The 19,432-nt window shown below is 43.9% G+C and overlaps 1 protein-coding gene across 1 annotated transcript in view; it reads right to left on the bottom strand.

The window, feature by feature from the left end:
* Positions 1-4,107: 4,107 nt before the first annotated feature.
* The window catches only part of LOC109915831 (centrosomal protein of 290 kDa-like), an 88,430-nt gene continuing 73,105 nt past the window's right edge, over positions 4,108-19,432 (bottom strand). The window contains exons 14-18 of the mRNA XM_048617043.1: positions 14,317-14,415; positions 12,392-12,508; positions 8,522-8,677; positions 6,695-6,755; positions 4,108-6,594 (exon numbers count right to left, since the gene is read on the bottom strand). Of these exons, the coding sequence (XP_048473000.1) occupies positions 6,017-6,594; positions 6,695-6,755; positions 8,522-8,677; positions 12,392-12,508; positions 14,317-14,415 (1,011 nt within the window). The 3' untranslated portion in view covers positions 4,108-6,016. The remainder of the gene's footprint in view (positions 6,595-6,694; positions 6,756-8,521; positions 8,678-12,391; positions 12,509-14,316; positions 14,416-19,432) is intronic.

Below are 19,432 nucleotides of genomic sequence, written 5' to 3' on the forward strand. Positions count from 1 at the left end.
AAAACATAATTTGACACATCAATATAGATACAGCTCTGGTTATTATTGTTACATACATATCACAATTCAAAAAAAGAATCTCATGCTAAATATGTATCTTTACAAAATTAGGAATCAAACACATATCCCAACGTGAGCATGATTGTCACAAATCATGATTTCTCATTGGTTGGTAGAACATGCTTGAGGAGCTGAATGGCCTATTCCCATTCCTAACCTGCCAGCATGTTTTGCAAAATATACAAATGCAAACTCAGCACTAGGCTGTGTAGTAAATTAATATAAATTTATAATTCATGATATCATGCTTTCCTCAGTGACAATTCCTGTTGACTGCACGCACATGTACTAAGTTAGTTTTCGGTTAGAACTGTGACACCCTCTATTTCAAAATAAAACCAACAACTTTTCAACAAACTCAGCAAAATCTTTTTCTTCAGCACTGCACAAATATCGGCAAAATACATGAATGGAAAATGTCCCAATATTCCTGGCACGTTTAATAAGCATCTATTGACTTGCTGCTTTATGACCAAGAATACTCTCAATATTATTAATGAGCAGTTAAAAAAAAACATTGAACTTCCTTTTCCTTGCTGAGGGTCTTCACTCCAAGCTGTTAAATTGATCTGCACTGTCTGTTCAGGACTAATATTGTATATTAGCAAAAGGTGGTAAGGAGATCATGGGATGTGATGGCCCCATAGTATTGTCGCTGGACTGGTACTTCAGAAACCCAGGTATTTTCCCTTGCAACATGAACAGAAATTGCTGGAGAAACTCAGCAGGTCCGGCAGCATCTGTGGAGAGAAAACAGAGCCAACAATTCTAATCTGATGACCCTTCTTCAGAACTGGTTCTGGTTCTGATGAAGGGTCACTGGACCTGAAACATTGACTTTGCATTCTTTCCACAGATGCTATCAGGATCTGCTGAGTTTCTCCAGTAATTTCTGCTTTTGTTTCAGATGTTCAGCATCGGCAGTTCTTTGTTTTGTTTTAACGTCCTGGGGACCCAGGTTTAAATATTTCCATGGCAGACAGTAGAATATGAACACAATGACAATTAAACGTCTGATGATGACCATGAAACCATTGTTGGGAAAATCTATCTGGTTCACCAATGTCCTTTAGGGAAGAAATCTGCTGGGTTTGGACTCGTGTGACACCAGACCCACCACAATGTGGTTGACTCTTACCTGCCTTCTGGGCAATTAGGGATGGGCAATAAATGCAACCTAACCAGCCTGTGGATGATTTTTTAAAAAGATGAGGCATATTTTTAAGGTGAGAGGAGAAGGATTTAACAACGACATAAGCGGCAACGTTTTTACACCAAGAGTGGTCCATGTGTAGAATGAACTTCCAAAGGAAGTGGTGGATGCAGGTAGAGTTACAACATTTAAAAGATATTTAGATAAGTACATGAGTAGGAAAGGTTTGGAGGGATATGGGTCAAGTGCAGGCAGGTGGGACTAGTTTAGTTTGGGATTATGGTCGGCATGGACTGGTTGGACCGAATGGTCTATTTCCGTGCTGTATGACTCTGTGACTCCGAGTGTGAAGTAAAGGATTAAGCATAACAATATCCTTACAACAGTGACTGTTCATGTGTGTATGGAACTATACCATCATGCTGTCTGTTGACATAAGACTGAGACCTGGAGAAGCCGAACTCAAACATGCTTATGCACAGTTTGTAAGCAATGAATGTCAACAGTTCACACCAGCATAGTGCTTAGCCTTTGGATTTCTCAAGGTCCTAATAGTAGCCAATGGATTATCTGAGGAGGTCAAGTTATAGCCTATCATTTATGGTAAAGAAAACTGTCAGATTAAAATAGTGAAATGTTTAGTTGGATGGTACGGTTTTCAGGTGGGGCCTGAAATTTAAAAAAGAATGCACTGGGAATGAAAACTAAAGTGGAGCAGCGGACAGGATCTAGTTGTTAAAAAAATACTGTAATCTAAGTGGCATAATCAAAGTGGTCTAATCTCCCCTGCCATTCTATCCCTGGCACTGTGAGGCAGCGGTGCTAACCAGTGTGCCACCCAGGTACCTTAGTTCAGGATGCCCCCGATAGCAGAAACATCTTCTCAATATGTACCCTGTCAAGCCCCCCTCGTAATCTTGCATGTATGATCAAGGCCAAATCAAACACCTGCCCCATAGGTAGGTATTCAGGTCATCACATGAACCATGGCTGTAACTAGGAATAGTCAATCAACTCAGCAAATAAGCAAAGTGCACCGCACCCAGTGAAATCAGGAAAGCACGAGGTGTACAGCAGACACTGCTCAGACAGATTTGGGGCATTGCTGGTAACAATCTTCTTCATTTCACCCTAGACTTACCCCTCCACAGTAGGAAGAACGACAAGAGTAAATTCTCTGCAAATTGCAGTCTTCTTTGATCCTGAAGCTAAGAGTTTAACTGTTTTTAAATAAATCATTTGCATTTTACTGAAAGGGGACACACGTTGACAAAGCTCCTTGACTTGCGCTCATCAGGACAAGTACAAGAATGCCAAATTTGAAACAAGCACAACAATCTATACTGCAGGTCAAAAAGGTTAGAGCCTGATAAATTGGAAGAAATTAATTTGGCATGAAGTTCAGGGATCGTAAATAAGGAAAGCATGATATCACTAATTACAAACTGATTTTATCACAGTTTGTAGGCTGCACATGCATATGAGTAACACTCTGGCAATGCATGAACTGGAGGATGTCTCTTATGGTGCAGTGGCTCTGAGCCAAGAGGTCCAGGATCAAGTCCCACCTGTTCCTGAGGTGATCCTAACATCTCTGAACAGATTGTTTAGAAAATATCTATATTAACAGGAGGAGGCTATTCAGCCCCTGAAAGCCTGATCCAATATTCACAGTTGATCTGTATCTGAGCTCCATCCAGCCAGTTTGGTTCTATGCCTTTAAATTGGCTGGACTGGCAAGAAAGCTATTGATAGGTAGGGCAACCTACACACTTGCTATCTCCCAATCAGCTGAATGAGGCAATTGCATGATTTCACAGGTAATATTACATAGAATCTAACAGCACACGAGGAGGCCATTCAGCCCATTGTACCAATCCAACTCTTTGATAGACTTCAAGCCTCTATAACTTCCCTTTCAAGGATTTATGAAATTCCCATTTGGAAGCTCCTACTGTGTTGTGTCCACTTCCACAAAACTTTCAGGCAGTGCATTCCAAATCACTACCACTCCTGTACAAACCTAGTTCCATCTCTCCCCTCATTCTTTTGCCAATCATTTTAATTTTGAATCCTTTGACAGTTTAAATATTTTATCCTAAATACTCCATCGAAACATCTCATAAATGTACACTTTTCTATTAAAACTCCTCACCTTCTCTGTTCTACAGAGAATGCTCCCTGCTTCCCTCACTTCATAACTGAAATAATGATACATTTGAGATAATAATCACTGATTTTATTCACTCATTCCTGAATTTTGACAATTCTAGAATGTATAGCCTTCTGTACAAATGGATAACTAATCTCCCAACATGATGTAAGATTATTTTATTCTCTCGTGAGATGTGGGTGTTGCTGGGTCAGCGTTCACTACCCATTCTTGAGAAGGTGATGGTGAGGTGCCTACTTGAACAACTGCAGTCCATGTGCTGTAGGTAGATCCAACAATGCCCCAAGGGAGGAAATTCCAGGATTTTGATCCAATGACAGTGCAGGAATGGTGATATATTTGCAAGTCAGGATGGTGAGCAGCTTGGAGAGGAACTTGGAGGTGGGAGGTGGTAGGTGTCCCCATGTATCTGCTGCCCTTGTCCTCCAGGATGGCAATGTTGTGGGTTTGGAAGGTGCTGTCTAAAGATTGTTGGTGCATTTTTGCAGTGCATCTTGTAGATGGTACACACTGCTGCTACTGAGCATCACTGGTGGAGGGAATGGATGCTTGTGGATGTGAAGTCAATCAAGCAAGCTGCTTCGTCCTGGAGCGTGTCAAACTTCTTGAGTGTTGATGGAACTGCACCCATCCAGGCAAGTGGGGTGTATTCCGTCACACTCCTGACTTGTGCCTTGTAGATGGTGGACAGGCTTTGGAGAGTCAGGAGGTGAGTTACTCGCTGCAGTATTCCTAGCCTCTGACCGGTTCGTGTAGCCACTGTGTTTAAGTGGTGAGTCCAGTTGAGTTTCTGGTCACTGGAAATCCCTATGTAAAACTATAATTATAATAGAGGGATTGTCTGGCATTAATCTGTTTCATACAGTCAACAACTCCCATTTCTTGTAGTTTGGAGCTCATTGTCCCTCAGGAACTGCATTTCTGTTACTTGCAGTACATCATGGGGAAGTGGACATTATTGGGAGCAAACACCAGGAACCAGGCTAAGGCCCCTAAACCAAATTGTGCACAAGCTTTCTTTGTGAAGCAAGGGCATTTCTATAGCACCTTTTGTGTCCTTAGGGTTTCCCCAAGCACTTCACTGCGTACGGTAGTCAACTTGCTCATCACAAACATGCAATAAAAGCAGCTTCTCTTCACGAGAAGATGATCAAGGCTGGGTCTTTAAATTTGTTCAAGGCTGAGTTAGAATGGTGGAGCAGGCTTGATGGGCTGAATAGCCTGCTTTCGTTACTAAGTCTTATGTAATGTCCGGGTGGGTTGAAAGGTGAAGTAACCAATTAATGGAGAGGATGGGGAAAGCTATCCAGAACATTGGGCGGACAGATGGGAAAAGTACCTTGGGGATTTTCACGCCCATCTCTACAGGGTTACTACATAATGGTACCAATGTACCTCTTTTAAAAAGTTGCTATGTCCCTTATGTCCTTGCATTGTGTTATTCAAAATGGAGAGAAATACTTATACCCCTTTAAGATGATGAGTGGGGCAGGGTGGATATCTGTTATATTGGACTGGCTATGTTTGATCTTAACTGCATCTCTCCATAATCGGTCTTGACATTGTCATTTCTGAATGTTCATTGTCAAAGATCCATCAATTAATAAGGAATTGAACATCCGTGTATTCAACATCGTAAAACCATTATTCGCCCATTGGCACCACTTCTCTGCGCGAACCATTGGACAAGGGAAAACTGTTTGCCCAGAATTCCAATCAAGCCGCAACTTCATACAGTTTGAAATCAGGAAAGATTGAAGGTATGGTCTTGACAGCTCCCACCTGCACCTTCCTGACTGATCTCAAGCTAAATGGTTTGCAATCTCAATGTACCACTCAAACCATTCTCCTCCTTCTCTCCCGCTCACCATAAACAATTTGGGATGGGCAAATAAAAGCTAGCTTAGTCAGCGATGCCCTCATCTCATATGAATGAACAAAAAAATCCCTTCCAAAACCTGCTTTTGTAGCTTTGAAGTGCGTTCCTTGCTGAGACCCATGAAATTACAGACAATGTTACAGACTAAATACCGGCTCGTCCACTCACACAGTTTCAGGGAAATGCTTCCTGCTCATAAAAGGATTGAGAACCAGAGGGCACAAAAAGCATTTCGCAAAAGAAGTAATTTCAGGATGAAATAAAAGTCTTTTTCACACAGTGAGTGGTTCCATTCTGGAACGCGCTGCCTGGAAGTGAGGTGGAGACAGGCATTCAAGATGGGCATTGGATGATTATTGCAATGGAAACAGGGTAGTGGGAAATGGGAATTTGGCACAAAGTCAAAATGCTCAGAGAGCTGGTGCAGGCATGATGGGCTGAATGGTCTAAAAATTCTGTGAACATGCAATTTATCAAAGGGTGAACGACTGAGATAGAGACACATTTCCCAAGTCTGTCTCGCTTATAAGCCAACTTGAAGCACGCTGATTTAAATTGTGTTGAACCGTACATAATCGTGACTTAAACATGAGCAATCCTTTCCAAAGTAAAATATTCCAGCATATTAACATCATACAATATTACATGAAGGTAGTGCCCCCTTTAAGAGTATTGAGTTCTGATCTTTTAGGTTCTTTAAAAGGATGCACAATTTGCTTTAAAAATAATTTCGGTTCTTCACCAAAGGATGTCATTTTTTATTCCTGTTTGACCTGTGCAATCTGAAAGGCCGAGGGGATAGCAGAAGCGAACATTTCATTGCAGGAGTCATCGCCTTTCCCTGCGACTTCTCGTCCTCACTCTGAGATTCTGAGGCTGAGGGGAAATCATGTGGTGACTTGCTAGCATTCAGCGGTGGGTCTGGACAGTTGGGTCTGGGAGGAGATGGAGTCCTGCGCTGGGTCGAAGCAGGTGAATGCCGGTCTGCCGAGTGGACCTGTTTCGACTGCTTGTTGAGCCTTGTTGACATACCGCTGAACCAGGCCTCAGCGCGGGGAGTGCCGTGGTCAGGTAAGGAGCAACCTGAGTACCATTGCCCATCCTTCCCCCTAGGGGTCGCTGTGGGCGAGGTCAAGCCCCCCATCTGACAGGGGGACGGCTCTCTCGCTCCTTGGTGACCAGGCTGGAGCTCCTGAAACAAGTGCGTCGCCCACGGATTGCAGTGCTGACCGTCGGATGGCCTTGGGACAGCCCCCAGGATGGCGGCAATCAGTGAGTCATGACTTTGCTCCCTCAAGCTCTGGACCTGTTGCCAATCCTTCATGTTTGCTGTTGGGGAAAAGGGTTAGGGATGAGGAGGAGAGCATCAGAGATCAGCACAGGGCTTTGAAAGGAACAGCGGCAATGGGAGAGAATAGAGCAACTTTACCTGTCATGAGACATTCATTCTTGTGTCTTAATGCTTCCATTTCACAAGCCATGGCGGTCATCTGTGATGGAATTGTGGCACGTGTTAAGCAGGTCAGGTAGACAACCCTTCAGTAACTTGACAGAATTGGCAGAACAAACACACTTCCTAGCCAAAGGAATCTTTCGCCATAGAATCATAGATTCCCTGCAATGCAGAAAGAGGCCTTTCACCCCATCCAGGCTGCACCAAATCCTTGTAGCCCCACACAGTGTTTTTACCATGGCTATTCCACCTAATCTACATATCTTTGGGCAGTGGGAGGAAACCAGAGCACCCGGTGGAAACCCACGCAGACACGGGGAGAATGTGCAAACTCCACACAGACAGTCGCCCGAGGCTGGAATTGAACCAGGGTCCCTTGCGCAGTGAGGCAGCAGTGCTAACCACTGAGCCACCGTGCCGCCCATCAAAGAAAGTAAAGCAGTAATTCATTAATATTTTGCACACAACGTATTTGAATAAGAGAAATAAATCTTGCTTTAAAAACATTAACAGCTTGCACACATGCACTTTTAGAGGTCCCAAAGTACGTTAGGGGAAGGTAGTCGTTGAGGTAGTGTCATTAGACCAGTAATCCAGAACCCTGGGCTAATCTTCTGGGGACATAGGTTTGAAACCCACCAAAAAATTCGCTAAACCATTTGGCTTAATGGTGACCTCCATGTTGACTGTTGGAAAAATCCATCTGGTTCATGAAGGTCCTTTAGGGAAGGAAATCTGCTGTCCTTACCTAGTCTGTTCTATGTGTGACTCCAGACACACAGCAATGTGGCTGACTCTTAATGGAGGTTAATCAGGGATGGGCAGTAAGTACTGGCTGAGCCAGTGGTGTCTTTACCCCATGAAAGAACAAAAGAAACTGACAAAATTTAATATTGAGCCACTGAAGGAGAGATTAGGGCAGATAATCAAAGGTGTAATCAAAGATAGGCTTTCAGGAGCATCTCAGTGAAGAGAAAGCTTTAGATAGGGAATTCCAGAATTTAGGATCAAGAAGTCTGGAGGTATGACTGCTAATTGTTGATTGTTCATTAATTGCTTGGAGAGAATGGACACTAATTATATGTATTGTTAGAATCATACAACCCCTACAGTGTGGAAGCTGGCCATTTGACTCCACACCGATCCTCCAAACAGCACCCCACCCAGGACCGGCCCTATCCCTGTAACCCTGCATTTCCCATGGCTAATCCACCTAGCCTGCACATCCCTGGACATTATGGGCAATTTAGCATGGCCAATCCACCTAACCTGCACATCCCTGGACATTATGGGCAATTTAGCGTGGCCACTGCACCTAACCTGCACATCTTTGGACTGTGGAAGGAAACCGGAGCACCCGGGGGAACCCACACAGACGCGGGGAGGAAGTGCAAACTCTACATAGACAGTCGCCTAAGGGTGGGCCCCTGGCACTGTGAGGCAGCAATGCTAACCAGCGAGTCACCATGCCGTCATGAAACCATAAAGTGATACCACTGTAGCTGTGGGATGTTTGAGCTTGGAGGCTAATGCTTGTAATGATTCAGTCTGTATATAAACATAGGTACGAGTAAATTTTGATTCCAATACTGAATTTCTGGATTATAACACCTATGAACATGAGTTCCGGTCTGAACTACTGCCAAGTTTTTCATATGGAAGTTCCTTAAAGGGAACTTTGTTAGGAAGATTCACACTGCCAGCTCCCTGCAAGGACATATTCCTAACATCTCTGTAATAATTATATGCAAGCCCAGGTACTTTACTGATCTTAAAGCAAATTGGTGAGAGTCTTGCGTTTACCTTTTCTGTTTTCGCATCCAGATGTTGCTGCAGGCTCTGAATCTCCTTTTCCAGCTTCTGGAAGCTTTGAAAACCAGGGTCTTCTTTCAGCCTCCGATTCTCTTCCTCCAAGTGCAGTTTCTGCTCCTCTTGGGACTTCACCATTTCGACCACATTCTGTTACACATAGAGAGCAGCAAGTGAGAATTGTGCTGATCGGACACACACCAATTCCAATCACTAGCATGCTAACGCAATGATTCCTGGTGAAATACGTGAGTGGCATTAGTGGTCATGTTTCTCAGCTACGATGCCTTGCACAGTTGAATAGCCTACACTATTGGCTGGCACTCAAAGTACAGACACTGGGGTGAAGTATCAATAGTAATGATCATCATTAAACAAGGGAAAGACTCAAATGTTGTTGATAAAGCATAGGAAAGCCACAAGCCTTGTTCCTTTAGTCAGGAGAATGGGTGGGTTATGACTGAACACTGGAGGGAGGGATTATTTTTAAGGGACAAATTGGAAAAACCTCAGTGGATTGATCGTAGAGGTAGCTAACATCATAATAAAATGCGGACAGTTAATCCAGACCATTAGCTAAAAGAGATCCAAGCTGGGAATTGTAACATCTGGGCTGATATCAAAACATTATCTTTAATGCAGAGAACAAACAGGTGGAGGCGAAAACCCTGGAAGCATTTAACTACTAGAAACAACTTGATTTCATGTATCACTCAGAAGCAAGCCTCTGTACACTAAGTCCAGGCCAGAGTTTATGTTTTTTTTATCTAAATCAAGCTTCATAACCCTCAATTCCCTTCTTCCTCAAACATTTTGATTTGATTTGATTTAATTTAACTTGATTGATTATTGTCACATGTACCCAGGTGCAATGAAAAGTTTTGTTTTGCATGCAGTACAGGCAGATCAGACCATACAAAATGCATTAGGGTAATAGAACAGAGAGAGGAATACAACGTTATGGCTGCAAAGAAAATGTATAAAAAGCAAAATCAACATTAGATTTGAAATTTGAGGGGTATATTCCGAAGTCTCATAACAGCAGGGAAGAGACTGTTCTTGAACCTGTTGGTACGTAAGCTTATGCTTTTGCATCTTCTCCCCGACGGAACAATTTGGAAGCGATTACAGCCAGGGTGGGAGGGGTCTTTGATGATGTCGGCTGCTTTTCCAAGGCAGCGAGAAGTATAGATGGAGTCAGTGGGTGCAAGTTGGCTTGTGTCATGGACTGGGTTGTGCTCACAACTCTCTTCTTACAGTCCTGAGCAGAGCTGTTGCCGTACCAAGCCGTAATGCACCTGGTTAGAATGCTTTCCATGGTGCTTCTGTAAAAGTCGGAGAGGGTCCTTATGGACCTGTTGAATTTCCTTAGCCTCTTGAGGAAGTAGAGGTGTTGTTGTGCCTTCCTGATTGTTGTGTCAATATGGGTGGTCCAGGACAGATTGTTAGTGATCGTCACTCCTAGGACCTTGGTGTTGTTGACCATCTCCACCTCAGCACCATTGATGCAGACAGGGGCGTGCACTCTGCTGCGCTTCCTGAAGTCAATGACCAGCTCCTTCGTTTTGCTGATGTTGAGGGAGAAATTGTTATCTTTACACTACACTACCAGGCACTCACTCTGTTTTGTCTGGCTTCACCTTAAACCTATCTATACTCTTCAATTCAATTCCTCTTGGAGGTCAATAAGTTCCACCTTCTCATCGCTCTTTGTGAAGAAGTTTCTTCTGAACTCCTCACGGAGTTTCTTGGTGACTCTGTATGGATGGTCGCTAGTTAATGCTCTTTCCCCATGAGATGAAACGCACTCTCTGTATCTATTCTATCCAAACCTTGCAGAATGTGAAAGGGCCTCTATTGGCTCACTCCTCAGTGGTCTTCGTTCAAGGAAAGAGTGACACAATCTCAATCCTTTCCCGATATTTTCCCAAGCATTTCTGCTTTCATCTTCATTAATCTTCTCTGCACTCTCTCCAGTGCTTTTTGTAAAATAGAGACCAGAATGGGTAAGTGTGGACTAACCAAGGCTTAGCTAGACACAGCTATGGCAGTAGTGTAGGGCTGCTTTGGAGAAAATGAACAGGATAGGCTGAACGAACTGTGTAAATTTCCATGTATCTTTTGATCATGTGATTTACATTTAAGAGAGAAGCAGGTGGAACACTGTGTATAGTTCTGGGCTCTGCGCGATAGGAAAGATGTGATTGCACTGTAGGAGGTGCAGAGGAGATTCACCAGGATGTTGCCTGGAATTTTAGCTTTGAAGAGACTGGATGAGCTTGGGTTGTTTTCTTTAGAGCAGAGAAGATTCTCTTAAGTTTAACATGCAGGTTCAACTGACAGTTAGGAAGGCAAATGCAATGTTATCATTCATTTCCAGAAGGCTAGAATACAACAGCCGAAATGTACAGTAGCTGTACAAGGCTCTGGTCAGACTGCATTTGGAATAATCTGAGCAGTTTTGGGCCCCAATCTAGGGAAGGATGTTCTGACCTTGGAGGGGGTCCAGAGGAGGTTTACAAGAATGATCCTGGGGATGAAGGGCTTGTCATGTGAGGAGCAGTTGAGGACTCTGGGTCTGTACTCAACGGAGCTTAGAAGGGTGAGGGCGGGAATCTCTTTGAAACTTACAGAATACTGAGAGACCTGGATAGATTGAAAAAGATGTAGGAAAGACAAGGATCCAAGGGCACAGCCTCAGTGAAGGTAGGACCCTTTAGAACTGAGATGAGGAGGAATTTCTGCAGCTGGGGTGTGGTGAATCTGTAAAATTCATTGCCACAGAAAGCTGTGGATGCCAAATCATTGAGTGTATTTAAGACAGAGATAGATTGGTTTTTGATTAGTAAGGAGGTCAAAGGTTAAGGGAGAAGGCAGCAAAATGGGGTTGAGAAACGTATCAGCCAGTTCGAATGGTGGAACAGACTTCATGGACCAAATAGCCTAATTCTGCTCCTATATCATATGGTTTAAAAGCTGAGACAGGACCTGATAGAAGTCTATAAGGTTATGAGAAGCATGAACAGGGAGGATAATAAGCAACTGTTCCCCTTAGTTGAAGGGTCAATAACAAGGAGACAATATTTTACAGTGAAGGGCATGAGGTTTAGAGGGGATTTAAGGAGCGTTTTTTTCACCCAGAGAATGATGGGAATCTGGAATGCACTGCCTGGAAGGGCAGCGGAGGCAGAAAAACTCGCAACCTTTAAATACTCGGATGATCACTTGAAATGTCATAAAATTTGAGGCCGTGGGCCAAGTACTGGAAAGTGAGATTAGAGTAGGTAGGTCAGGGCAAGATATGATATGCCGAAGAGCCTTTGCTGTGCTGTACGACTTTATGATTCCTCAAACACCAAAGATGTGAAGCGTGGATGGACGGCATTGAGATAGAGGATCAGTCATGATCATGTTGATAGCCGAGCAGGCTTAATGGCCTGTTCCTATTTTTCTACATCGCAGCAAGAGCTGGCGCTACCGTCTAACCTTATGGATGCTGGTGTCAAGTTGAGCAGCACTGGAGTTTGATCCAGCTCAGTCCTGGGTAGACCTGAATGCAATAACAACTGGTTCAGGTGCCTTCGTACAATATTGCTAAACCATTACAAGAACGTTAAAGTTCCTGAGACAATGAGCAACTGTCTGCAGTGAACATCAGAATGTAACTTAGCCTCACTGTCCTACTTGTTGCAAGGAAAGTGAGACGAGTTATTGATCTCCCAGGGATTGTGCATTTGTTCATTTATCCTGTCGGTGGGAATAATGTACTCATTTTCTTTTCAATCACGTCACTCTGAAAGTGAGCTTAATGTTAGAACATTGTCTGCTTAGATTCATTAAGAAATCATTATGAAACAGGTTTACCTGCACAAGGTGTGATCGGGGCACCCAGTAATCAACAGAGGCATTCCCTTTCCCGTTCCCTGGGAGCTTACTGTAAGCTTTGGTCAAATCTTCTTGCTCTTTCACCAAAGTGGCCAACTGTTGAAAGGCACAAAATTTATTATAGCCTCCTGGTAATGTCTTCTTGAAAACAGCTGCAAAAAAAAAATCAGTGTTCTCCTTTGACATAGAATGAAATAAAGTCTTAATTAGGTCCTCAATTGGTTGTCGTGCCTTATAGTTGAACATGTAGTTACATTATTCAATGACCAATTAGATTCAATGAACACTTACAACACAGAGGGTGGCCATTATGTTGGTGTTGGCTCTTTTCTGGAACAGCAACAATAATGTAAGAAACAGGAGCAGCAACAGGCCATTCAGCCCCTTGAATCTGTTCTGCCATTCAGTAGTGGTTGATCTGAAGGTAGCCTTAACCCCAGTTTCCTGCCTCTCCCCCAAAGCCCTGGACTCCCTTGTAGATCAAAAATCATTCTAACTCCACGTTGAACGTATTCAATGGCACAGCCTACAGTGCTTGAAAATGAGAGTTTCACATTCTAACAACCCTCTTTCTTCTCATTTCTTTCTGATGTAGGAAATAACTGCAGAAGTGGGCTGTTTAGCCCATCAAGCCTGCTTCACCATTGCATAGGATCCTGATTGATTCTCCACCCCTATGCTATTTTCTCCACATTCCCCATATCCCTTGGTGTTTTAACTATGTAGAAATCTTCGGTTCAATCAATCCACGCTGACCATGTTCCCAAAATAAACTAGTCCCACCTGCCTGCATTTGGCCCATATCCCACAAAACCTTTTCTATTCATGTACTTATTTAAATGTCTTTTAAATGTTGTAGCTCTACCTGCATCCACCACTTCCTCTGGCAGTTCCTTTCACACACTAACCACTCTTGGTGTAAAAAAGTTGCCCATCCTATCCTTTTTAAATCCTTCTCCTCTCACCTGAAAAATATGCCCCTTAGTTTTGAACTCCCCCACCTTAGGGAAAAGACTTTCACTATTCACCTTATCTCTGCCCCTCTTGACTTTATAAATATCTATCAGGTTACCCCTCAACCCCCAAAGCTCCAGTGAAAAAAGTCACAGCCTCTTCTCATAACTGAAACCACATTCCTGGCAACATTCTCATAAATCTTTTCTGAACAAAGACCTTTTCAGGTCTTCGACCTGTCTGTCTCCTCTCCACCTATCTTCTCCTCTATCCATCTTCTATCCGCCTCCTCCTCTCTCCCTATTTATTTCAGAAACCCCTTCTCCTCCCCCATTTCTGAAGAAGGATCTAGGCCCGAAACGTCAGCTTTCCTGCTCCTCTGATGCTGCTTGGCCTGCTGTGTTCATCCAGCTCTACACCTTGTTATCTCACCTTCTTAACCACCCCGTTTACCTGTGAGGCAAATTTCAATGTATTATGTACCTGAACCCCTCAGTCTCTCTGTTCTACAACACTACCCAGGGCCCTAATATCAATTGTACAAGTTCTGCCTTTGTTTTACCAAAATGCAACACCTCGCATTTATCCAAATTAAACTCCATCTGCCACTCCTCAGCCCATTGACCCAATTGATCAAGATCTCTTTGTAATCTTAGATAACCTTCTTCACTACACCACCAAATTAGGTGTCATCTGCAATCTTACCAACCATGCCTCCTATATTCTCATCCAAATCATTCATACAAATGACAAAACTAAAGTGGACCCAGCGCCGATCCCTGTGGATCACTGCAGGTCACTTCTTCCCTTTCGGAAGGATCGGACACAGGAGGGACACACAGATGTAATGGAAGTTATCGAGGGAACGTTAACAGAGTTTGTCTGATCAAAGTTCATGCAATCCACCTGATGGCAGGTCAAGGAAAACCAATCCTCCCAGGGTGCCCTACCTGTTCAGTCATTTCTTGGCTGCGTTTGCTGAAGCTGTGGTTCTCCCTCTGGAGAGTTTGAGACAACTGTTGTTCGAACGTCAGTGTCTCCTGCAGCCCCTTCGAAAACAGATTGCTACAGTTTATCATCGTGTACCAATTAATCACGCTCTCACAGAACACCCAGAGCTGTCCAAGTTCAGAAGCTGCATGTCCCCTGTTTTTTATTGTCTGTTCAGTCCATAGTGTCTTTACACTGTTTCACGGTGTACCTTAGGGAGAACGTCTTGTGATCATCCTGTGCTCAACAATCCAGCTTGGTTCATTGCCAGGCACACAGCCTATGGGGGAACATATGATGCTTCCCCATGTGGGAGAGTGTGGAACTCCAAGAACACCATCTGAATATAAAGGGATCACCTATTTAAGATGTCAATGAGAATTATTTTTTCTGAGAGGCTCGCCAGTCTGTGGAGTTCACCTCAGTTTGTTCCCGGGATGGAGGAGTTATCTTCAGAAGGGCTTCCAAACGCACAACTTTCACCATCTAGACAGACGAGGGGCAATAGATATATGGGAACGCCACCATTTGCAAGCTCCCCTCCAAGACACTCACCATGTTGAGTTGGAAACATATCGCCGTTCCTTTGTCGTCGCCGAGTCTAAGCCCTGAGGCTCCCTCTACCTGCACGGTGGGATGTGTCTACACTGAATGGGCTGCAGCAGGTCAGGAAGGCACCTCATCACCAACTTCACCAGGAGCAATTAGGGATGTACAATTAATAGTGACATTCTTTACTGGAGAGGGTTTTTGAGGTTGGGTTATTTAGTACATGCAAGGCTGAGACAGACAGATTTTTAATCCATAAGGGAATCAGGGGGTATGGGTAAAAATGGGAATGTGGAGTTGGTGATCATCAGATCAGCCAGGAGCTCACTGAATGCGGGAGCAGATGTGATGGGCTGAATGGCCAACTTCTGCTCCTATGTCTGATGGTCTTTTAAATGCTGGTCCAGCCAGTCCCTCAAAAGGATAAAAAGAAATGAGCAAATTCAACGTATAGAGCTGGAGGAACACAACTTTCCTGCTCCTCTAATGCTGCCTGGCCTGCTGTGTTCCTCCAGCTCCACACTGTGTTATCTCTGACTCCAGCATCGGCAGTTCTTGCTACCTCTGAGCAAATTCAACTTCTTGACTAGCTCAAAGCAATTAGGGTGACACGGTGACATGGTGGCTCAGTGGTTAGCACTGCTGCCTCACAGCGCCAGGGACCCAGGTTTGATTCCAGCCTCGGGTGACTGTCTGTGTGGAGTGTGCACATTCTCCCCGTGTCTACGTTGGTTTCCTCCGGGTGCTCCGGTTTCCTCCCACAGTCCAAAGATGTGCAGGTTAGGGTGGATGGGCCATGCTAAATTGTTCCATTGTGTCCAGAGATGTGTAGGCTAGGTGGGTTAGACATGGGAAATTCAGGGTTACATAGATGGGGGGGCTCTGAGTGAGATGCTTTTTGGAGGGGCAGTGTGGACTCAATGGGCCGAATGGCCTACTTCCACGCTGTAGGGATTACTATGATAGTGTCCAAAATAAACTGGTCACACAAGTAGTGAACTGCAAGATTAAAAACACACAGCCAAAACAAAGTGTCTGACCTGGGACACATCACTGAAAATGAAACAACGGATTAACCTTTCCGAGTACTGAATGTACTTTGAAACTTCCACGATCATTAACTGCTGAACAAAAAAAAGATTTGCCTTCACTCTGTAACTCAGTGACTTGAATCTGACCACTTAGGAGAAGTGATTAAAATGGAAAAAGTTCTCCACCGCTCAGTGCTTTTTCCTTGAAGTTAACAAACAGAAAATTTTGTCCAAAACTTTAAGAACTGGAAAACCTGATCATTTAATCTGAAACATGGCAATGAATATAGACAGCTTGATGTTCACTTTCTGGTAAATAATTGGAATTCAATTCGATTCTTTGAGTCATTGGGTGAGTATTTTGGTGAGTCATTTCATTCACCTCATCATCCCCCTAACAGAGTGTCAATCTGTGAAGACAAACAGCAATGACTAACCACAGCAGTTTATTCATCAGATATCTAAAAGCATCACATCCAAAAAAATCTGCTCTGATGACCCAAGTTGGTGAAAGGATTATTCCCTGCAGAACTAAATCTGCTACAAGATTGTTGCCAGGGTTGGAGGGTTTGAACTACAGGGAAGAGGCCGAATAGACTGGGGTTATTTCCCTAGAGCGTTGGAGACTGAGGGGTGACCCTATAGAGGTTTATAAAATCATGAAGGGCATGGATAGGGTGACTAGCCAAAGTCTTTTCCCTGGGGTGGGGAGAGTCCAAAACTAGGGGGCATTGGTTTAAGGTGAGAGGGGAAAGATTTAAAAGGGACCTGAGAGGCAACTTTTTCATGCAGAGGGTGGTGCATGTATGGGATAAGCTGCCAGAGGAAGTGGCGGAGGCTGGTACAATTACAACATTTAAAAGGCATCTGAAGGTGTTTGATATGCTTGACTTTATTGGTCAGTGCATTGAGTATAGGAGTTGGGAGGTCATGTTGCAGCTGTACAGGACATTGATGAGGCGTAAGTTAGTGATGGCTGAAGGTTTCGGAATGGAGAGCCAGACATAGGGAAAGTTGGTGGTGAACACGATCAAGCTTAGCATGTTACAGTCACATAGTCTGCACTCAAATCACACCGTAGGTGCAGACTTGGATTCTCATTTAGGACAAGCACTGCAGGATAGCTAATGCCCTTGGGGGTCCTCCAGGAGAGATGGGAGGGGCACTGTGAGGTGATGAGGATGAGGGAAACCATTACAAGGGTTTGAAATTCACTGCAGGTCACAGAGCAGCAACAGAAAATGTCTGAGTGGTAAACATTCTTCCTGACCACAATGCTGCCATTGCACAATAACTAAACTAAATGACCGCTGTTAAACTTATGCCATTTGATTTTCAGTTTGATTAGTGAATCAGTCAGGTCAAAACAGGGCTGAAATGTCAACATCCTCATTTACGATAACAAGTCTCGGCTACATTATTATAGCTGTCAGAGTGAATCCATTATCAAACCACCCCCAATGCGTCCAGAAGTTCAGTTAATGTACAAACATCTTCCATTGATGGTCTGACATCAGAGTCTCTACAACATAAGAGCATAGAAACTAGGAGCAGGAGTAGGCCATTCAGCCCTTCAAAATTGCTCCACCATTCTATATAATCATGGAAGATCAGCCAGCACAGTACCCTGTTCCCAATTTCTCTCCTTACCCTTTGAACCCTTTGGCCCTAAGAACTATATCTAACTCCTTCTTCAAAGTATTCGATGTTTTAGCTTCAATTGCTTTCTGTGGCAGAGAATTCCACAGGCTCACCACTCTCTGATTGAAGAAAATTCTCCTCACTCAGTCTAAAATGGCCTACCCAGTATTCTTAGACTGTGACGCCTGGTTTTAGGCTCCCCAGTCATCAGGAACATCCTTCCTGTGTTTACCTTGTCTTATCTTATTGGCATTTTATAGGTTTCTATGAGACCCTCCTCATTATTCTAAATGTCAGTGAATATAATCCTAACCAACCCAGTCTCTCTTCATACATCAGTTCTGCTCTCCCAGGAGCAATGAAACATGCTGTCTAATTACCAATATAATCCTACTGTTGCTGCTTCTCAAGCATCCCAATATGAAATGACTATGATTGTTATGATGAGCATTTTGCAGTAGCATTGAACACCCCATAACAACCCTTTGACATGTAAGAGGAGTAGCTAAATCCTTTGCTAATGGTACTGGAACAGTCAGGTGCCATGCTCTTTGTACTGAGAACACACTGACAGAGGTGTAACAGGGTCATCACTCAGACACAACCTCAAAGTCTGAACAGTACCTCTGGCTCTAAAATAAAACAAAGAACAGCAGATGCTGAAGATCTAAAACGAGCAGAAGTTGCTGGAGAAACTCAGCGGTTCTGGCAGCATCTGACAGACTTAACATTTCGAATCCAGTGAGCCTTCAGTTCTGAACATGGGTCACTGGACTCCAAACGTTAACTCTGTTTCTCTCTCCACAGATACTGCCAGACCTAGAGTCACACAGCAGGGAAACAGTCCGCACTGACTAGACACATCCCAATCTCAATCTTCACCATCCTGTCTACCTGTGACACCACTTTCTAGAAGCTATGCACCTGCATCCCTACGTCTATTTGTTTGGCAACACTCCCCAGGGCCCGACCATTAGCTGTATAAGCCCTGCTGAGTTTCTCCAGCACTTCCCTCATTTGTTACCTCTGAGGCTAATTGGCATTAACTGTAAAATGCGATGGGTCCCTGCTACTTAATAAACAAGAAAGCAATTATGTTGTACATCAGTCATGACTGGCAAAAACTGGTTGCACACATGCCTCTAAGTCAGAAGATCATGTTGCACTCCAGGGAGCTGAGCGCAAGAATCCAGTGTGGAGCTAAGGAAGTGCTGCATTGTCAGAGGAGTAGTCTTACAGATGAGATGCTGAATCAGGCGCTCCATCTGCCCTCTCAGGTAGATATAAAAGATTCCCTGGCACTATTTCGAAATGCACCAAGGGAGAGCTCCTCAGTGTCTTGGCTAAAATTTATACCTCAAGCATCTCACACAAAAAGAACACAAAGCTGCTTATGGGATCTTGCTGTGCACCTCACATTTCAAGAGTGACTGCGCTTTGAAAAGTTGCCAGTTTGCTGCCCTGGCACATCCTGAGGTTGTGAAAGCCACTGCACAAAGGTCAGTCTTGTCGTGTTATTGTAAATAAGTGGTTAAATCTTTGTTGCATAATTCACAAAGTGTCTCTGATTGTTGTAACCCATTCTTCCAGAGGGCGTCCAGCAGCACATACCAGGTCTCTCTCTGGTAGTTACTCTCCACGTGATGAAAGAAAATGGAGACATCCAACTCCTTTAGAGCAAGTGGGGTCTCCAGCTCAGAAAGGCTCCTTGAGCAGAGGGATCTTGGGGTTCAAATCCATACCTCCCTGAAAGTGGCCACACAAGTAGATAGGGTGGTAAAGTTGCCTTTATTGTTCGGGGCACTGAGTAAAGGGTCAGGATGCCATATTGCAGCTTTATAAGACTTTGGTTGGG

This window comes from Rhincodon typus, chromosome 36, assembly GCF_021869965.1.
Source record: "Rhincodon typus isolate 14 chromosome 36, sRhiTyp1.1, whole genome shotgun sequence".
NCBI classification, from domain to species: Eukaryota; Metazoa; Chordata; class Chondrichthyes; order Orectolobiformes; family Rhincodontidae; genus Rhincodon; species Rhincodon typus.